This window comes from Microcaecilia unicolor, chromosome 2 (genome assembly GCF_901765095.1).
Source record: "Microcaecilia unicolor chromosome 2, aMicUni1.1, whole genome shotgun sequence".
Lineage (NCBI taxonomy): Eukaryota > Metazoa > Chordata > Amphibia > Gymnophiona > Siphonopidae > Microcaecilia > Microcaecilia unicolor.
Window position 1 is genome coordinate 384,259,524 of NC_044032.1, and position 18,916 is coordinate 384,278,439.

Consider the following 18,916-nt stretch of genomic DNA (forward strand, 5'->3'; position numbering starts at 1 on the left):
GATATCATCCGAGTGTCTCCAGAGCTTGTTCACTTTGCTTCAATAGTTATGACGACAGATGCGTCTCTCCTAGGTTGAGGAGCTCATGTAGATGGGCTTCACAATCAAGGAGCCTGCACCATCCAGGAAACAGGTGTTCAGATGAACCTTCTGGAGCTCTGGGTGATCTGGAATGCTCTAAAGGTTTTCGGAGATCGGCTATCTCACCAAAATGTGCTTATTCAAATAGACAACCAGGTTGCTAAATATTACACCAACAGGCAGGGTGGCACCGGATCATGCCCTCTGTGTCAGGAGGCTGTACGGATGTGGTGCTGGGTTCGCCAGCGTGGCATGTTCTTTCGAGTCATTTATCTTGCAGGCAAAAACAGTCTGGTTGACAGGCTGAGCAGGGTTATGCAACCACACGAGTGGTCTCTCAGCATGGGCGTTGCCCGTGAGATCTGAGCGTGGGGCACCTCCTCGATGGATATCTTTGCCACTCATCTGAATCACAAAGTCCCTCAGTACTGTTCCAGACTTCAGGTTCATGGCAGACTAGTGTCAGATGCCTTCGTCTTACATTGGGGTACAGACCTTCTGTATACGTATCCTCCCATACATCTTGTGGGAAAGACTTTGCTGAAACTCAGGCAAGACCACAGGACCATGATCTTGATCACACCTTTCTGGCCATGGAAGATCTGGTTCCTGTTCTTCTGGAGTTATCCTTGAAGATTGGAGTGTTTTCTGACCCTTATCACGTAGAACTACTACTACTACTACTATTTAGCATTTCTATAGCGCTACAAGGCGTACGCAGCGCTGCACAAACATAGAAGAAAGACAGTCCCTGCTCAAAGAGCTTACAATCTAATAGACAAGGGTCTCTTCTTTCAAATGGAGGAGGTTTGCCATCTGATGTGAGGTTAAGGCTCTAGATCTTGTGTCCTGCCCTACACAGACCCTGCTTGAATACCTTCTACACCTGTCCGAGTCTGGTCTCAAGACCAACTCCATAAGGGTTCATCTCAGCAAAATTAGTTCTTATCAACGTGAAGAGGGTAAGCCCATCTCTGGACAGCCTCCAGTTCGCTTCAAGAGAGGTTTGCTTTTGTCAAAGCCCCCTGTCAAACCTCCACCTGTGTCATGGGACCTTAATGTTCTCACCCAGGTGATAGCTTCTTTCGAGCCATTGAATTCCTGCCATCTGAAGTACTTGACCTGGAAGGTCGTTTTCTTGGTGGCTGTTACTTCATCTCGTAGAGTCAGTGAGCGTCAGGCTCTAGTAGTGGACACACCTTATATTAAGTTTCATCACAACAGAGTAGTGCTCCACACACTCACACTAAGTTCCTGCTGAAGGTGGTGTTGGAGTTCCATCTGAACCAGTCAATTGTCTCACCAACATTTTTTACCCTGACCTGATGCCCATCATGGTGAGAGCACCTTGCACACCTTGGACTGCAAGCGAACATTGGCCTATTATGTGGAGCTGACAAGGCCTCGCAGATGGTCCACCCAACTTTTTTTCTTTTGATCCCAGCAGGATGGGGGCCGCCATCAGGAAAATACACACTTGAGGTCAGCCTCCATTGAAGAAATTTGCAAGGCTGCGACGTGATCTTCAGTCCACACATTCACATTTCATTACTGCCTTGAGCAGGATACCCGATGCAGCAGTCAGTTTGGGCAGTGTTGCAGAATCTGTTTGAGGTCTAGAATCCAACTCCACCCTCCTAGGCCCGTTTTATTCTGTTCCAGACTGCGCACTCGGTTTGTAAATAGTTTCAGGTTAATCTGAGTCATGACCTCGCTGGTGCAAGGCCCAATTGACCAATGTTTGTTGTTTTGTGTGAGCCTGGATGCTAAGGATACCCCATTTCTGAGAATTAATGTCTTGCTTGTCTTCGAAGAAAGCGAAGATACTTACATGTAGCAGGTATTCTCCGACAACAGCAGGCCTTATATTTTCACAAACCCTCCCACCTCACCTTGGAGTTGTTTCCTATTTTCTCATTTTTTCTGCTGTAGTATTTAGCTGCGGTAACCTCGTGGCAGGCGGGAAGGCACTTGTGCATGCATGGTAGAGCGCGTCTCGCACTCCACAAAGCTCTGTTAAGCTTGTTATAAGCTCTAGACCAGTCAGTGTGGAGCTGTGTTACCCAATTGTGAAAATATAAGGCTACTGTCCTTGGAGAATATCTGCTACAGGTAAGTATCTTCGTTATACTGGAAGTGATCGTGTGGAAAGAACTTTTAGGAATCTCATACCTTAAACTTATGTGATGCAGAATTAAGTCTTTTTGTATATGTGTGTTCCAGTTTGTATATGTGCATTCCAGATTCTTGAATTAAAAAAAAAAATAGACAAAGCAAACAAATAGTATTACTATGTATATTAAATGTGCATTGTATTGATGGTGATGGTCCTTCACAGATGCAGCAATATCATCAAGCTCTTGTGCAGCAGCAGCAGCAGCATCTCCTTGCACAGCCCCCACAGCCACACCAGTATCTTACCTCTCCTCAGGAGTTCTCACCAGCCTTAATCTCTTACAGTTCATCAATTCCAGCACATAGTGGATCAACGACAGACTCATCCTACAGCTCAAATAGGCAAGTAGCTGTTTTTACTTCTGCAGTTGCTGAGGAAAAAATCCTCCAGGGTTAAGTCAAAACAGTTAATTAAAAAAAATACTTTGGGTAGTATATATGCTGTGGGTATACATATTCTAACAGTATTCAAAACATAAAGGAGCAACACTTGACTGGCATACAGAGAGTTACTCTTCATCAATTGTACAAAAATATCACCATCAAAATGCACTGACATACAGTATGAACTTAGCTATTCTTTGCCTTGTAATCGCCACCACTCACTTGCCCACCTTACAAGATTCTTAAGCCAGTGGTATTTACTGATGAAAAATAGTTAAACTTTCCTTTCTGTTGATTGTGATAAATCTATGAAAAAGCCTAATCCATGCTTGCTTTGAACCTGTAGCACTATTGATATATATGGGTTTTAACTGTTTTCAAATCATATGTAATAGATTTTACCAAAGAGAATGTCATTTTGATGTATGGGAAGTGATGTGTAATAAGTCTGCAAAAGTAGTGTTAATATTTATTGTAAGCCTGCATTGGAAAGTATACCTTGGTTGTATGAATAAGATCACTGCCCATCAATTGATGGGTCACGATTCATTGATCAAGGGCTACATTAAAGATGGACTGCAGACATACCCAACAATTCTCTAGATTTGACCCAGCATCAGTGTCAGAGCTTCCAATTTGGCTGGGCTGTGGCAGCTCCCATTATAATTCTGGTGCTCCTTTTTCTGTAGCACTGTAGCTTCAGGCTGCTTAATTAACATATTAAACAAATTGGTCGGTTAAGTCTCCTTTATTCAGAGGGATATTTGCAACAAGAAGGGTCATGAGACCAATCACTGACAATTAGATGTCAGATTTCCTCCCATGAGCTTCTTGCTTGACAAAGGGAGCATACAAGGTTATATAGGCAAAAACATTTTACATTAGAAGATCAGCTAACAATCTGTTCTATTGAAAGAAGTCAATAGGTTAGCAAAAATAGAAAACAGAAGGGACTTTCATAGTTAAAAACAGATGGTTTTCAGAAGAGCAAAACATGTCTGTTTTCTCAGCCATTGATAAGAAAAGTGGACAATTACAGATGTCTTCTTATCTAACTAAAACATTCTATATACAGCATGTGAACTGGAAAAGAAAACAATCATCAATAGTAGGGCTTATCTAAAAATAAGCACCATGTCTTAAATTTAGTCTCTTTCATGGGGCCTCTCAACTTCAAGCAAGCAAGCAAGCAATTCAGTTCTCATTAATTTGGTCTTTTCCTAATGTCAGTGGAAAAGCTAAGAGCTGCACATTACTCTCTGGCAATTTTCTAACATTTTTCAGACTAGAAATGTTAATCCTAAATTTTCCAAATCCACAGCACTCACTATGTGAATCTCAATCTCTTGTGCCAGAGAGAGAAAAAGGATTTAAGTTCTGTGCTGCTATTTCCTTCTCACACCCTGACTTGTTGGTGTCTATCAGGAGTGCAACCAGTAATCAGGAGATGAGTTCTGCTTGCTTGACTGCAGCTGTTGGGAATGAGGAGACAAAGGTAGTAAAGATGGGAATTATGAAAGAAAGAGATGGGTTGGGGCAGAGCCCCAGCCCACTTATTACTGATGGTCACTGGCATCCTGATGGGCCGATGATCAAAGTCAAATGCAGGTGCTAAGATGCCATAAGCACCGGGCCTGCGCAGGATGCTCAAAGGCCTCCACTGCAGGTAATAGCATGCATGTCAATCAGTAGTGCAGTGGGCATTCAAATTAGATGAAAATGAGATAATTATGTATTCTTCTCCATGATCAGAGAAAAGCACAGCAAAGTTGGGTGCCCTTACCACAGGAAACCCTATGCCCGCTCTGAGCTGGCATTAGGGTTTCCTGAAGAAGCGAAGCAACATCAGGAAAGAGGAATTGGGGCTCTGAGGGTATTTTTCCCTTTCCAGTCTTTGTCAGACTTTGAACACTGATCCCTCCTGGCACATAATAGTCATCCAGTGGGACCCAGAAATCTGCAAAGGCTCCCCCTGCTATTTAGATGTTTACTTCCGAGGACAGTACGAGTGAGGATTTTCCTGTTTCTTTACTGATGCAGTTTACATAATAATTCCAAATGGGCTTTAACCTGATGTTATGTTACAGTAAAACTGACCAGAAAAAAAAAAGATTATACATCTTTTTATTTTATATGAAATTAGCCAGTCTCGTATATGGAGGGGGGGGAGCATGTGCACGGGAGTTGCTCTGGCCCCAGTCGAACAGTCTTGCATGCTCTTCCTCTGACTTCCTCCTCCTTTTGGGCATGTACTGAAGAGCTGTGCTTGATGCACAACTCTTCAGTGAATTCCCCAGGCATCATCCACCCGCTTTGCTGCCTCATGATCAAAGCTAATAGTGCTCACATAATTTGCATACTAGTAGCTTCGAGAATGAGGGAGTTATTTTCGGGTGCTGTTGGGGCGGTAAACTCTGGTGCAGCGCCAGAGGTTTGATCATCGGCACCTGAGTTCCTCAACCTGTGGTGTAACTTGAAGCTTCTTAGTTCCTGTTACTGAGAGCAGAGAAAAGTTCTGCTGAATTCATTCCTTCTTTGTCAGTGTCAAGTAGAATGCTCCATTCCAAGGGCCATAGCACTGAGGCTGCTTTTGGCAGGAATGGCTAGTGAGATTCATACATATATTGATGTGGGTAGGAATGTTTTCCTTATCCTTCTTGATATTACTGCAGCATTCAGCCTTACAGACCAAACCTAATCCACAGGCTCAGAGATGCTGGTATTGCAGGCACTGCCTTACAATGGTTCCAAATTCTATTTTGCATTCACATATTTTGAATCTTTTATGACCTCAATCTGTTGGCCACCTCTCCCCTATTTGTAGTGTCATCCAGAGGTCAGTTCTTGCACCCTGCCCTTTTCAGTATCCTCGTAGCACCCATAGTTCAAGATTTCTGGACTAGTAGTGACATCCCTCATGGTCCTGTTGTAGGCCATGGCTGTGCAAAATCTACCCTTATGTCCAGAAGCCTCATCACTTCCTTCTCATGTGGGTTTAAAAAAAAAAAAAATCCACTTCTTCCTCTTCGCTGCAATAGATCAGTCCAGACAGACAGGTTATGTCTCCCAGCTGGTGGAGATAGAGAACACAGAATTAAAATCTGTGCTAAGGGACAGCAACCAGCATCCCTATTCAGTATTCTGTATCTCTAGCGGGTAGAAGGTGGTTCCCATGGCAGCCTCTGTGCTGACCTGGGCACTTTTGCTCCCATGGTCCCAGTTCAGTTGGGGGTTATGGCATCTTAGCTACCTCCTGGGGGTACACCTAGTGGCAATAGGTTTGTCCTCACCAAACTTTAGCCAGTTTTGCTAAAATCTCCTTCATCTTAAAAAACAAAAAACAAAATGAAGCTGAGAGGCACTCAGTTTCCTCACAGAAAGTAGCTGTTGCAGGTGATGTCTCCGGTGAGGTGGGTATATGTGGGGAACTTTGATGCCATTCTCCCTCAACTCACAGCAGTACCAGCCAAAGCTGCAAAGCGCTGCTCCCGCTGAAATAGGAGGAAGTCAGCACAGGGCTTATCTCTTGTTTGTGCACACACTCTCTAGCACCAGCAGGATCGAGGAGATCCCACACTGGGACCCTTCGAGACTGTGGTCCCTTAGGGGCCAGCTGGACTTTTCGGGGCCAAATACACTGCATTACTGGTCCTGTCAGACAGTGAGGGAACAGCAGCCGTTTTAGATTTATCATGCGCCACTTCCGCCTTCTGAACTGCTAACTCGGGGTGCCCAGGGCCGTTTCTCTTGCTTCTCACACAGTCCGTTAGCAGTCAGACCCTCCCCCTCCACCTGAAATTGTTTTAGTTCTGAATCAGATGTGTGTATTGTGGTACTCCCAGCCTCTGCAGTCTTTGGAGGTCCTTTCCCTCATTTGGGGGTGTCCGTGAAATCCGCGTACAGGAGTGAGAAAGGAGGTGGTCTCGGCAATTGAAAGCGGGTCCCAGGAGTGAACGACCGAGCAGGGAAGGCAGTGGGAAGACTCACCGGAGAGGTGGAGGCAAAATGCCGGACTCACTTGGATAGTCTGAAAGCGAGCGGTGGGAGGGCAGGTAATGAGCGAGTCACACCGTGAAGAAAAAAAAGGCACCAAGAGTAGCACTCCCTGCCCCCAGGGAAAGCAGGCGGCATGCCAGGTGTGTGAGGGGGAGGGTGGGATAGAAAGAGCAGCCATGTCATGTGGAGGGAAAACTCTAGGATATTTCGGGGGAGGTGACACAGTAAGTGAGCAATAGCACTGCAACTGGGAAAAATCGGTTAAAAAGCAGCCGATCACCACGTCTTCCCTCACAATAAAGTATTTGATATACCATCAATCAAGTATATCTAAGTGGTCCAGAATAGACGGGAGAAAAGGAGACACACATGAAGGTGGCCTAGGTTACAAGCCTACTGGGATAAAGCCCGACCCCAGCCTCAGCTTGTGTCCATCTCGACATCCTGAACTGTTTATATATCCTGGTTCCGGAGTATCTGACCCGAGGAACTTGACCGGTGCCTGAATCTAAAATATAAGACTATATACCCATCATCCTTTTCGTTCATCAGCCCGCGAACCTGGAATGCTTTGCCGAGACTCCTGAAAGAGACACAGGATCATCAAACATTAAAAAAATTACTAAAAACTTATTTGTTCAATAAAGCCTACCCCGCAGTCCACAATGCTCTTTAAACACCTTTTTTCCCGTTTTGTTTGTTTTCCCGCTTTTTACCTTCTTTCTGCTTCCCTTTGTTGCTCCTGTATTCTCTTATTTCAGCTGCTTCTGTACTTGTATTTGACACTTTTTTTCTGGAACAATTTTATCCTGTTGTATTAAGTAATTTTCTAGTAACTTTGTTAGCCACATTGAGCCCGCATAAGCTGGGAAAATGTGGGATACAAGTGAACCAAATAAATAAATTTCAGTCTCGGAATGATTTGGCTAAGAAGAGAGGACTGCAGTCTGATTCTGAACGATGCTGAATCTTTAGTCTGAGCTGCTCCCTCTTTTTCTCAGGGGCTCCTTTGAGTCTTCTGTTCAGGGAGAGTCCTTAGAAGAAGAAGAGCTGCCTAGTGATGATCCCTCAGTCTCCCGCTTCTTCCACAAGGAAGAGCTGTGAGGGCTTTAGAGGTCTTTTTATATCTCTTCTCTGGTGTTTCAGGCAGGGGCAGCTTAGTACCCTATGATGTCAGGTACCAAGAGGCCGCCTAAGGCCTTTATCCATTCAGCTGTGCAGGATTTGATTTCTACGAAGCAGAATATGCCGGACACAAGTCTGAGAATGGCCAGGGCTATGGCGAAGCTGTATGTGTTGAGGACCTGCTTAAGCTCCCTGCAGTTGGCTCATTGGTCACGGTGGTGACCAAGAAGACTGCGGTACCTGTCCAAGGGGGGGGGGGGGGGGGCATGGTTCTCAAGGATATGAAGGACAGCAGTCTTGGGACTTCTTTGAAAGTTGCCTTTGAGATTGCGTCCTTCTGCCTCCAGGCTACTGTCTCATCATCCTGTATGGCTAGACCTTGTCTTAAGGTTGTTTAACAGGCTGGGGACCCTTCGTTGGATTTGGAGTCATGCCCTGGAGTCAGGTCTTGCCTGCTTGGCGGATGGGCTTTATGATCGCAGAGCTTCAGCCAAGGAAATAACCTTGGCAGTGTCAGCTAAACACTTCTATGGCTTTGCAGTTGGGCTGCAAATGTGGCTTCTCTTGCTAAGCTGTTCTTTAGGGGAGTGATTGTTTGGTGAGGACCTTGAGAAACTTGTTAAGGGTCTAGGAGAGTCTAAGTCCCATTGTCTTCGTGAGGATAAATTGAAGTTGTCCTCGCGAGGATAAATTGAAGTTGTCCTCGCATGGTTCTCAGTTGCGCACCTGGTTTTGGGACTATAGGTGGTACTAATCTGGTCAGTCCAGTTCTTACCCTTTCAATTGTTTTGAGCAGAAGCAATCTTCCTTTCGAGGAGACAAATGAGGGACAAGTCAGTTCTTGCATGCTTCTCTTTCTGCTCTTCCCAATGATGCTTTGCAGGTCCACTCATCAGCTTGGCTGATAGGCAGATGACTAGAATTTCTACAACGAATAGACCCATATTATCACAATCTGAGTGTTAGAGATAATCAGAGAAGTCTACAAGCTTAAATTTGCCCATGCTCTCTGTTGTTGTTGTTTATTTATTTATTTGTTTGTTTGTTTGTTTGTTTGTTTTTGGAATCTCCTTGGGGTGCCTGGGCTCAAAAGACTGGCAGAAGTTCAGGTTGCCTGGTTCTAAAGGGAGTGTCCTCCTGTTCCATGGGCAAAGCAGGTTCTGGAAAATCCATTTATTTTGTTGTGCCCAAAAAGGAAGGCATCTTTCATCCAATTTTAGACCTCAAGCACATGACCCGCGCTCTTAAAGTGCTGTGCTTTTGAATGGAAACTTTTAATTCAGTAACAGCAGTGGTTTAGTCAGTTTATCTCCATGGACGTCAAGGAGGCTTTCTTTTACATTTCAATCTAGTTGCCTCATCAACATTTCCTGTGCTTTGGAATTCTGGGCCATCAATGTAGGTTCCAAGTGATGCCCTTTGATTTGCAACATCACCCAGGACCTTTTCCAAGAACCATGGTGGTGGTAGGTGGCCTACATTTGTAACGAGGGTAACAGAGTTCATCCCTACCTTGATGACTTGCATATGCCAGAAGATGAAGCTGCTGCTTCCATGCTTTTACTCTCAAAGATCAAATGATTACAGACTGATTTTAGACAGGCTCCTGTATTCTTACAGCACCCTCTTGGTCTTGTCTGTATCAGCTATCAAGACACCGATTCTTTATCTGAATATTTCTCTGATAACATAAGATCAAGGGAGCACTTGCCATTTAGGTAAATATTCATTAGCAGTAGCAGCATGGATGGTGAGCATTCAGTAACATCTCTCCAACTTTCTCAGGAAATGGAGATTTTCTTAATAGCTTCTTGAGAACAATCCAAAAGAAAAAATTAAATTTTTAAATGGAAGAGTTCTCCATTTGATATATGCAGGAAAATCTTGACCCTTTATCTGCTCATGACCACTGTCTGCCATCTTTTGACATCTGATCTACAAGCCTCTTCAGTAAAGATGTTTTTGAGCAGCATATCAGTGTACCATTCTCACTTAGGTGGAAACTTTGTTACTGCTTCTGTCAGTACTCATATTCATGAGCAGATTGATAATTTCCTAATTGGGGGTTGTGTGTGCTACAGTTTAATCGGACCTCAGTGTAGTTGTAATTCTGCTCATAAAACAATTATCTGAACCTATGGAATCAGAACTGAAATTCAATTTTCAGAAAGCTATATAATTAGTAGTAACTTTCAAGCACTCATCATATTGTCTACCTACAGCTTTCCACATTAATCCAGAGTATTTTCTACGTTTCCCAATGCCTCCTGCACTCAGAGATAAATAAGCCCTGCATATTCTAGACTTTGAAGGGGTGCTGAATGGTTACATGTAAACAGTAGTGTGCTGGTAAATGTTTAACAGGCTGTCTCCCCAGTCCACCTCTGCGCCCTCCCAAATTGCAGAGCTGGCTATAGCCGGGGAGAAAGCCTGGGCGGGGGGGGGGGGGGGGGGGGCAATGCATTATTCCAGGGGAAAAAATTAAATGATCCCAGGTTCCAATCTAATTCATGTTTAATGTGGGATAAAATGTCATAAATAAATAGAAACTTTTAATGTTGAGCACCTGATTCTCAAAGTGGACATATTCCAAACACTATAATGAAATGAAAATAAAATGATTTTTTCTACCTTTGTTGTCTGGTGACTTTGTTTTTCTGATCATGCTGGCCCAGTATCCGATTTTGCTGCTATCTGTCCTCTTAACTCCGTTTCCAGGGCTTCCTTTCCATTTATTTCTTTACTTTTCGCCTTTCTTCTTCATTTCTTGCCCTACATCCGTAAGTAAAAGCTGGGTCTTCTGCAGACTTGACTGTCCAGTGGATCTAGCTTCTGCCTATTTTCTTCATCCATGTGCAGTTTTTCTCCCTTTTCCCTCTCATCTCATCTCCTTCCTCTCTCTCCCCTCCATCCACCCATGTCCAGCAACCCTCCTCTCTCCTCTCCATCCACCCATGTCCAGCAACCGTCCTCTCCCCCTCCCCTCCATCCACCCATGTCCAGCAACCCTCCTCTCCCCCCTCCCCTCCCCTTCCTCCACCCATGTCCAGCAGCAAACCCTCCTCTCCCCCTGCTGTCCCCTCCCTCCACCCTTGTCCAGCAGCAGCCCTCCCCTCCCTTCCAGCCACCCAGGTTGTCCAGTGGATGCTTTGGGACAGGCAGGAAAGATCCCCAGTCTTTCCTGCCCGCTGCCGGCGCTGACTCTCCCGCGGCGCTGCCGGATCGCTCTTCAAAATGGCCACCGAGACTTACAAGGGTGGCCTCCAAGACTTCAGCAGAAGTCTCGCGAGGCCGCCACTGGAAGTCTCGGCGGTCATTTTTAAAGAGCGATCCGGCAGTGGGGGAGGGTCAGCGCCGGCAGCGGGCAGGCAAGACTGGGGATCTTTCCTGCCTGCCCCGAAGCATCCACTGGACAACCAGTTGCCTTCTGCAGGTATGGGACCCTGTAACGGGTGGGAGGGAGGGAGGAGAGCCGGCTTGCCCTGAATAACAACCGGCTCACAAAATTGTAAAAATATTTAACAACCGGCTCTTGCGAGCCAGTGCAAGCCGGCTCCAGCGCACCCACTGCATGTAAAGAGTATAGTCACATTCCTAGTCACGTCAACTCTTCATACTACTTCTAACAGACTAGAAACTGTAGTAGTTAAAAGAACATTATCAGACTGGCTTTTCAGTTAATAGAGACCTCTTCCTGCACCCTTCTCTCCCACAGTGTATTTAGGGCTGTACCGAACATTTATGTTCTATTTGATGGGTTTCCTAATACCTCCTGCACACAAAGATGAATAGGCCCTTTATATTGTAGACTTTGAAGGGGTGCTGTATGATTACAGGTAAAGAATATAGCCACATTGCTAGTCAGCTCAACCCTTCATACTACTTGCTCCTAAAAGGCTAGGAACTGTAGTAGTTAAAAGAACATTCTCCAAGGACAAGCAGGCTGCTTGTTCTCACACGTGAGTTGTCGTTCACGGCGGCCCAGGAAAGTTCCGTTGCGAGGGCAGCACGAATGACTTCCCGCCCACCGTGCGAGCGTGCCTCTTTAGTTCTTTTTTTTTCTCCGTGGTTAGGTGCTGCAGTATTTTCAGTCCGCTCCTTCAGGCCCAGGAAGAAGAGCTTCTAGCGACTGTTCTCTCTTCTTTTCATTTTATTAAAAAAAAAAAACAAATATACTAGGTTTCCCATAGTCTTTTTATATTTTAAGTTTCCTTTTCTTTTCGACATGGCCGGCCTTTTTCCCTTTTTTGTGCCTTTTCTTTTTTGGCACAATTGCGTCGCTTGATTTCGCGGAAGCCGTTTTTCTTTCATGTCATCGAAGACATCCAGCGGCTTCAAACGTTGTACTCGGTGCAACCGGACTATCTCAGGTATCGATACCCATGCTTGGTGTATCCAGTGCCTTGGGCCCGACCATAGCCCAGCCACTTGTAGTCTGTGTCTTCGTATGAAAAAGTGGACCTGAGCGTCTCGAGAGGCCCAGCAAGAGAAGCTTTTTGGAGCTCAGTCCTGTCCGACATCGACAGGAGCATTGACGTCGAGGAGAGAGGTAATGGCTGCTGAGAGACCAACTCGCGCTGGGAGCAATGAGGTGTCGAGTGGGTCTCCACCTGTCCTGAGGCCTCCTGTTATGCAGACCCCCCGGGACCAACTGTCGGACCCGGCCCCGAGATGTGAGGATTCCACATCGTCCTCCTCGGTACCGAGGAGTCTCGATGATGGGCGTCGAGCGAAGGCTAAGAAGCATCGTCATCATTCTCCTTCGACACATGGTGCCGGGAGCTCCGGAGCATTGAGAGAGTCGGCACCCGAGAAGTGTTGGCGCCGAGAGGATCACTCCCCCTCTATACAGGAGGTGCTGATGCATCGGTCTCCCAGCAGCCCAGTGCCTGCTCCCATGCCTCCACAGATTCTGACACTGCCTGTTCCACCAGCCCCACAGCCTTCTCCGATGGCGGCTCTTGACGAGTGTACAATCAGCTTCGGTGTCAGGGGTGCTTGCGCCTTCTGTGCCATCTGCTGTAGCGGTGTCTGGCCCTTTACCTGTGGTGAGGTCTCCGACAGGTACTTCTCTTCCGCTGAGTCCTTTGGGATTCCCTCTGACCCTTCTCCGCTGGAAAGAAGACTATCTCCACCAGAGAGTCTGTCTTTCTCCTCTTTTGTCCGGGAAATGTCTACAGCTATTCCCTTCCCTGTGTAGGTTGAGGATGAGCCCAGGTCTGACATGCTGGAAGCCCTGGATTATTCTTCTCCACCTAAAGAGGCTGTGACTGTCCCTCTGCATAAGGTACTGAAGGGAAGTCCTTATGAGAAACTGGTCCGCCCCTCTGTCTGGCCCTGTGGTTCCCAAGAAAGCTGAGTCCCAATACCGGATCCACGGTGAACCTAGATTGATGAGGTCCCAATTACTCCACAATTCCATGGTGGTGGATTCCGCTCTCAAAGGAGTACTAGAGACCATGCTTCGGCACCCCCAGGTATTGAAGCTATGACTCTTGACTCTTTTGGGAGAAAGACGTATCAGTCCGCTATGCTCGCTGCCAAGATCCTGTCATACCAGCTCTTCACGAGCGTACACTTGCAGAACTAGATAAGTCAACTGTCCAGCTTGGTTGATGCACTCCCTACGGAGTTGGCCGAGCCTTTTCGCCAGGTGGTCAGGCAGCAGAAGGCGTGTCGCAAGTTCCTGGCCAGGGATACTTTTGACACTTTTGACGTGACATCCAGAATCGCTGCTCAAGGTATAGTGATGCGCAGACTCTCATGGCTGCTTGTCTCTGACCTGGATCTTTCTGTCCAGCAGATGGCGGATGTTCCTTGCCGGGGGGACAATCTTTTTGAAGAAAAAGTAGAGGATCTTGTTAATCAGATTAAGAAGCATGATGATGCTATGGATTCTCTCTCCCACCGGGCACCTTCTGCTACAGCCTCCTCATCTAGGAGGTTTTTTGGATGGAAGAGAAGTGCTCCCTATTCCTACTCTAGGCGTAGGTACACTCCTGCTTCTCGGCAGCCTGCCCAGGCTCAACCCCAGCGTGCTCGTTCTAGTCAACTGCGTGCGACTAAGGCCCATTCTTCTCCCCAGCAAAAGCAAGGGATGGGCTTTTGACTGACTCCAGTTCAGCATAGCCTTAGTAAAAGTGTCTGTACCGCACGACTTGCCGGTAGGGGGGAGGTTGATGATTTTTCACCAAAGGTGGCCTTTCATAACCTCCGACCGGTGGGTTTTTCAAATAGTCCAGTTAGGATACACCCTCAATCTAGAATCCAAACCTCCAAATTGCCCACCAGGAGCTCATTCTTACAGCTCCCAGCACAAGCAGGTACTTCCAGAGGAACTCTCTGCCCTTCTAAAGGCCAGTGCGGTCGAACCCGTTCCACCAGGGGAAGAAGGGCTGGGATTCTATTCCAGGTACTTGCTTGTGCAAAAGAAAACAGGGGGAATGCGTCCCATCCTAGACCTAAGGAGCCTGAACAATTATCTGGTTCGAGAAAAGTTCAGGATGGTTTCCCAAGGCACCTTTCTTCCCATGATTCAGGAAAACGATTGGCTATGCTCTCTGGACTTAAAGGTTGCTTATACTCACATCTTGATACTCCCAACTCACAGGAAGTATCTTCAATTTCAGCTAGGAACTCAGCACTTTCAGTACCGTGTACTGCCCTTTGGCCTGACGTCTGCGCCCAGAATGTTCACAAAGTGCTTGGTGGTAGTCGCAGCGTTGCTATGCAGACTGGGAGTGCATGTGTTCCCTTATCTCGACGATTGGCTGGTGAAGAGCACCTCGGAGGCAGGTGCTCTACAGTCCATGCGAATAACTATTCAGGTGCTAGAACTACTGGGGTTCGTGATCAATTATTCCAAGTCCCATCTCAAACCAGTTCAAAAATTGGAATTAATTGGAGCATTGTTGAACACAGACAGCTTGAGCTTATCTCCCTGAGGTGAGGGCAGACAGTCTCCTGTCCCTATTGTCCTTGGTTCAAGCGTCTCAACAGGTCTCAGCTCGGCAGATGTTGACTTCTGGGGCACATGGCCTCCACAGTTCACGTGACTCCCATGGCATGCCAGCACATGAGATCAGCTCAATGGACCCTAGCTTCCCAGTGGTATCAAGCTGCGGGAAGTCTAGAGGATGTGATCCAACTGTCCACCGACTTTCGGAATTCCTTGCAGTGGTGGACGATTTGGCCCAATTTGACCTTGGGACGTCCATTCCAAATTCTTCAGCCACAAAAAGTGCTGACGATGGATGCATCCCTCCTGGGGTGGGGAGCTCTTGTAGATGGGCTTTACACTCGGGGGAGCTTGGTCCTTCCAGGAAAATGGTCTTCAGATCAATCTCCTGGAATTGCAAGCAATCTGGAATGCTCTAAAGGCTTTCAGAGACCGGCTGTCCAACCAAGTCATATTGATTCAGACGGACAGTCAGGTTGTCATGTATTATACCAGCAAGCCTGGGGGTCACTGAATCTCTCCCTCTGTGTTAGGAAACCGTCCAGATGTGGCTTTGGGCACGCCGTCACGGCATGTTTCTCCAAGCAACTTATCTGGCAGGCATAAACAACAGTCTGGCCGACAGGTAGAGCAGGGTAATGCAACCTCACGAGTGGTCACTGAACATGCACGTTATCCGCAAGATCTTCTGAGCGTGGGGCACCCCCTTGGTGGATCTTTTTGCCACTCAGATCAATCACAAGGTCCCTCAGTTCTGTTCCAGTCTTCAGGCCCACGACAGACTAGTGTCAGATGCCTTTCTCCTGTATTGGGGATCAGGCCTTCTGTATGCATATCCTCCCATACCTCTAATAGGGAAGACTTTGCTGAAACTCAAGCAAGACTGCGGAACCATGATCCTGATTGCACCCTTCTGGCCGCGTCAGATTTGGCTGTCTCTCCTTCTGCAGTTGTCCTCCGAGGAACCGTGGAGATTGGAATGTTTCCAAACACTCATCACTCAGAACGAGGGGTCGCTTCTACATCCCAACCTTCAGTCCCTGGCTCTCACGGCCTGGATGTTGAGAGCTTAGAATTCACATCCTTGGGTCTTTCAGAGGGTGTCTCTGGAGTCTTGCTTGCTTACAGGAAAGATTCCACCAAGAGTTACTCTTTCAAATGGAGGAGGTTTGCCGCCTGGTGTGACAGCAAGGCGCTAGATCCTCTTTCTTGTCCTACACAGACCTTGCTTGAATACCTTCTACACTCGTCAGAGTCTGGTCTCAAGACCAACTCCGTAAGAGTTCACCTTAGTGCGATTAGTGCCTATCATCGCCGTGTAGAAGGTAAGCCTATCTCTGGACAGCCTTTAGTTTGCTTCATGAGAGGTTTGCTTTTGTCAAAGCACCCTGTCAAACCTCCACCGTGTCATGGGATCTCAACGTCGTCCTTACCCAGCTGATGAAAGCTCCTTTTGAGCCACTGAATTCCTACCATCTGAAGTATTTGACCTGGAAGGTCATTTTCTTGGTGGCTGTTACTTCAGCTCGTAGAGTCAGTGAGCTTCAGGCCTTGGTAGTGCATGCACCGTATATCAAGGTTCATCACAACAGAGTAGTCCTCCGCATGCACCCTAAATTCCTGCCAATGGTGGTATCGGAGTTCCATTTGGACCAGTCAATTATCTTGCCAACATTTTTTCCCTGTCCTCATACCCGCCCTGGCGAAAGCAGTTTACATACCTTGGACTGCAAGATAGCAGTGGCCTTTTGTGTGGAGCGGACAAAGCCCTTCAGACAGTCTGCCCAGTTGTTTGTTTCTTTCGCCATCAGAAAACGCACAATTTCTAATTGGTTAGCGGATTGCATTTCCTTCACTTATGCCCAAATTGGGCTGACTCTACAGGGTCATATCACATCTCATAATGTTAGAGCCATGGCTGCGTCAGTGGCCCACTTAGTCGGCCACCATTTAAGAGATTTGCAAGGCTGCAACGTGGTCATCAGTCCACACATTCACATCTCACTACTGCCTTCAGCAAGATACCCAATGCGACAGTCGGTTTGGGCAGGCGATGCTGCAGAATCTGTTCGGGGTTTAGAATCCAACTCCACCTCCCTAGACCCATTTTGATTCTGTTCCAGGCTGTACTCTGTTAGTTGATTTTGGTTTCAGGTCAATCTATGTTACTTCCTCGATGTTGCGAGGCCCAATTGACCAATATTCATTGTTTTGAGTGAGCCTGGTTGTTAGGGATATCCCACATGTGAGAACATGTAGCCTGCTTGTCCTTGGAGAAAGCGAAGTTCTCCGAGGACAAGCAGGCTGCTTGTTCTCACTGATGGGTGACGTCCACGGCAGCCCCTCCAATCGGAACACTTCTCTAGCAAAGTCCTTTGCTAGACCTCGCGCGCCGATGCGCACCGCGCATGCGCAGCCGTCTTCCCGCCCGAACCGGCTCGTGCCGGCCAGTCTTCTTTTGTCCGCACTCGGTACGGTCGTGTTTCGCCGTTCGCGCCCCAAAGTTGACCTCGCGCGTCGTTTATCGACTTCGTTCTAAAAAAAAAAAAGGTGTCGTAAGGAGACCTTTCTGGTTTTCTCCCTTCCCGTACTTCTAGTTTTCTTTTGTCGTCGGGGTAGGCTCTATTTAGGCCTCGGTCGAAGTTTTTTCTTCCCCTATTTTTGTGGTGCCATTTTTGCCATTTCAAGTTTTGATCTCGCCGGCGCGATTTTTCCGCCCATGACATCGAAGTCTTCCAGCGGCTTCAAGAAGTGCACCCAGTGCACCTGGGTAATCTCACTCACTGACAGGCACACGTCGTGTCTTCAGTGTCTGGGGGCTGGGCACCGCCCGCAGGCCTGTAGTCTGTGTTCTCTTTTGCAAAAGCGGACTCAGGTAGCGAGATTAGCCCAGTGGAATGTTTTGTTCTCTGGCTCTTCGTCGGCATCGGCACCGGGAGTATCGACTGCTTCGACGTCGGCGGCGCCTGGACCTTCATCTTCGCCCCCGATTGCATCGAGGCATCGGGGCGACATCGGAAGGCTGTGTCGGCGTCGGTGGTATCGAGACCTCCTCGTCTGCTGATGTCGGACGGTGGTGCTTCGTCTGGAGTGCAGGTGAGGGCTGTCCATTCCCCTGCTGGTGGCGGTGAGCCTTCGGGTGGGTCTCCCCCCACCCTGAGGGCTGCTGCGGTACAGCCCCCCCCCCCCCCGAGACCGACCTCCTTCGGCCTCGGCCCCGAGGAAGAGACGGCTGGATTCTACGTCCTCCTCGTCGGTGCTGGGAAGCTCCGGTGACATGCTTCGTCCCAAGAAGTCGAAGAAGCATCGTCACTGGTCCCCTTCCCGTGTCGGCACCGAGAGCTCTGGGTCGCCGAGGGAGTCGGCACCCAGTAGGCATCGGCACCGAGAGGACTGCTCGCCCTCTGTTCAAGAGATGTCGATGCGCTCCCCTTTGGACAGCCCGGAACAGCCTCCACGCCCGGAACAGACTCTGACATCGACGTCTGCATCGGCTTCCATGCCTTTTTCCACAGCCGCTCTGAACGAGAGTCTCCGGGCCGTTCTCCCAGAGATCCTGGGAGAGCTGTTGCGCCCTACCCCTCCGGTACCGGGGGTGCTTGCGCCACCGGTACCGTCGAGCGAGGCGCCGGCTGGCCCATTGCCCGGGGTGAGGTCTCCGACATCGGTGCCGCGTGCAGTACCGACTGCGGTAGCCTCCCAGGAAGGCTCCCCGACTACGTCGGCGGAGGGAGCTTCGCCGGTGCGGGCGAGGGAGTCTACCTCTCAACGCTCCCACCGTGGCCGTGGTTCCACGGAGTCGAGCCGGGCACGGCTGCAGACACAGGTCCGTGAACTTGTGTCTGACACCGATGGTGAGGCCTCGTGGGAAGAGGAAGAAGACATCAGATATTTCTCTGACGAGGAGTCTGAGGGTCTTCCTTCTGATCCCACTCCCTCTCCTGAAAGGCAGCTTTCTCCTCCCGAGAGCCTGTCTTTCGCTTCCTTTGTCCGGGAGATGTCTACGGCCATCCCCTTCCCGGTGGTTGTGGAGGACGAGCCCAGGGCTGAAATGTTTGAGCTCCTGGACTATCCTTCTCCACCTAAGGAAGCGTCCACAGTACCCATGCATCATGTCCTCAAAAAGACATTGCTGGCGAACTGGACCAAGCCATTAAGTAATCCCCACATCCCCAAGAAGTTTGAGTCCCAGTACCG

The 18,916-nt window shown here is 48.1% G+C and overlaps 1 protein-coding gene across 4 annotated transcripts in view; it reads left to right on the plus strand.

Moving 5' to 3' along the window:
• Positions 1–18,916, plus strand: part of BMP2K (BMP2 inducible kinase) — a 326,672-nt gene that overhangs the window by 216,428 nt on the left and 91,328 nt on the right. For all 4 annotated transcript variants that reach the window (XM_030190551.1, XM_030190552.1, XM_030190554.1 and 1 more), the window contains one exon: positions 2,420–2,598. In XM_030190551.1, coding sequence (XP_030046411.1) covers positions 2,420–2,598 — 179 coding nt within the window. The remainder of the gene's footprint in view (positions 1–2,419; positions 2,599–18,916) is intronic.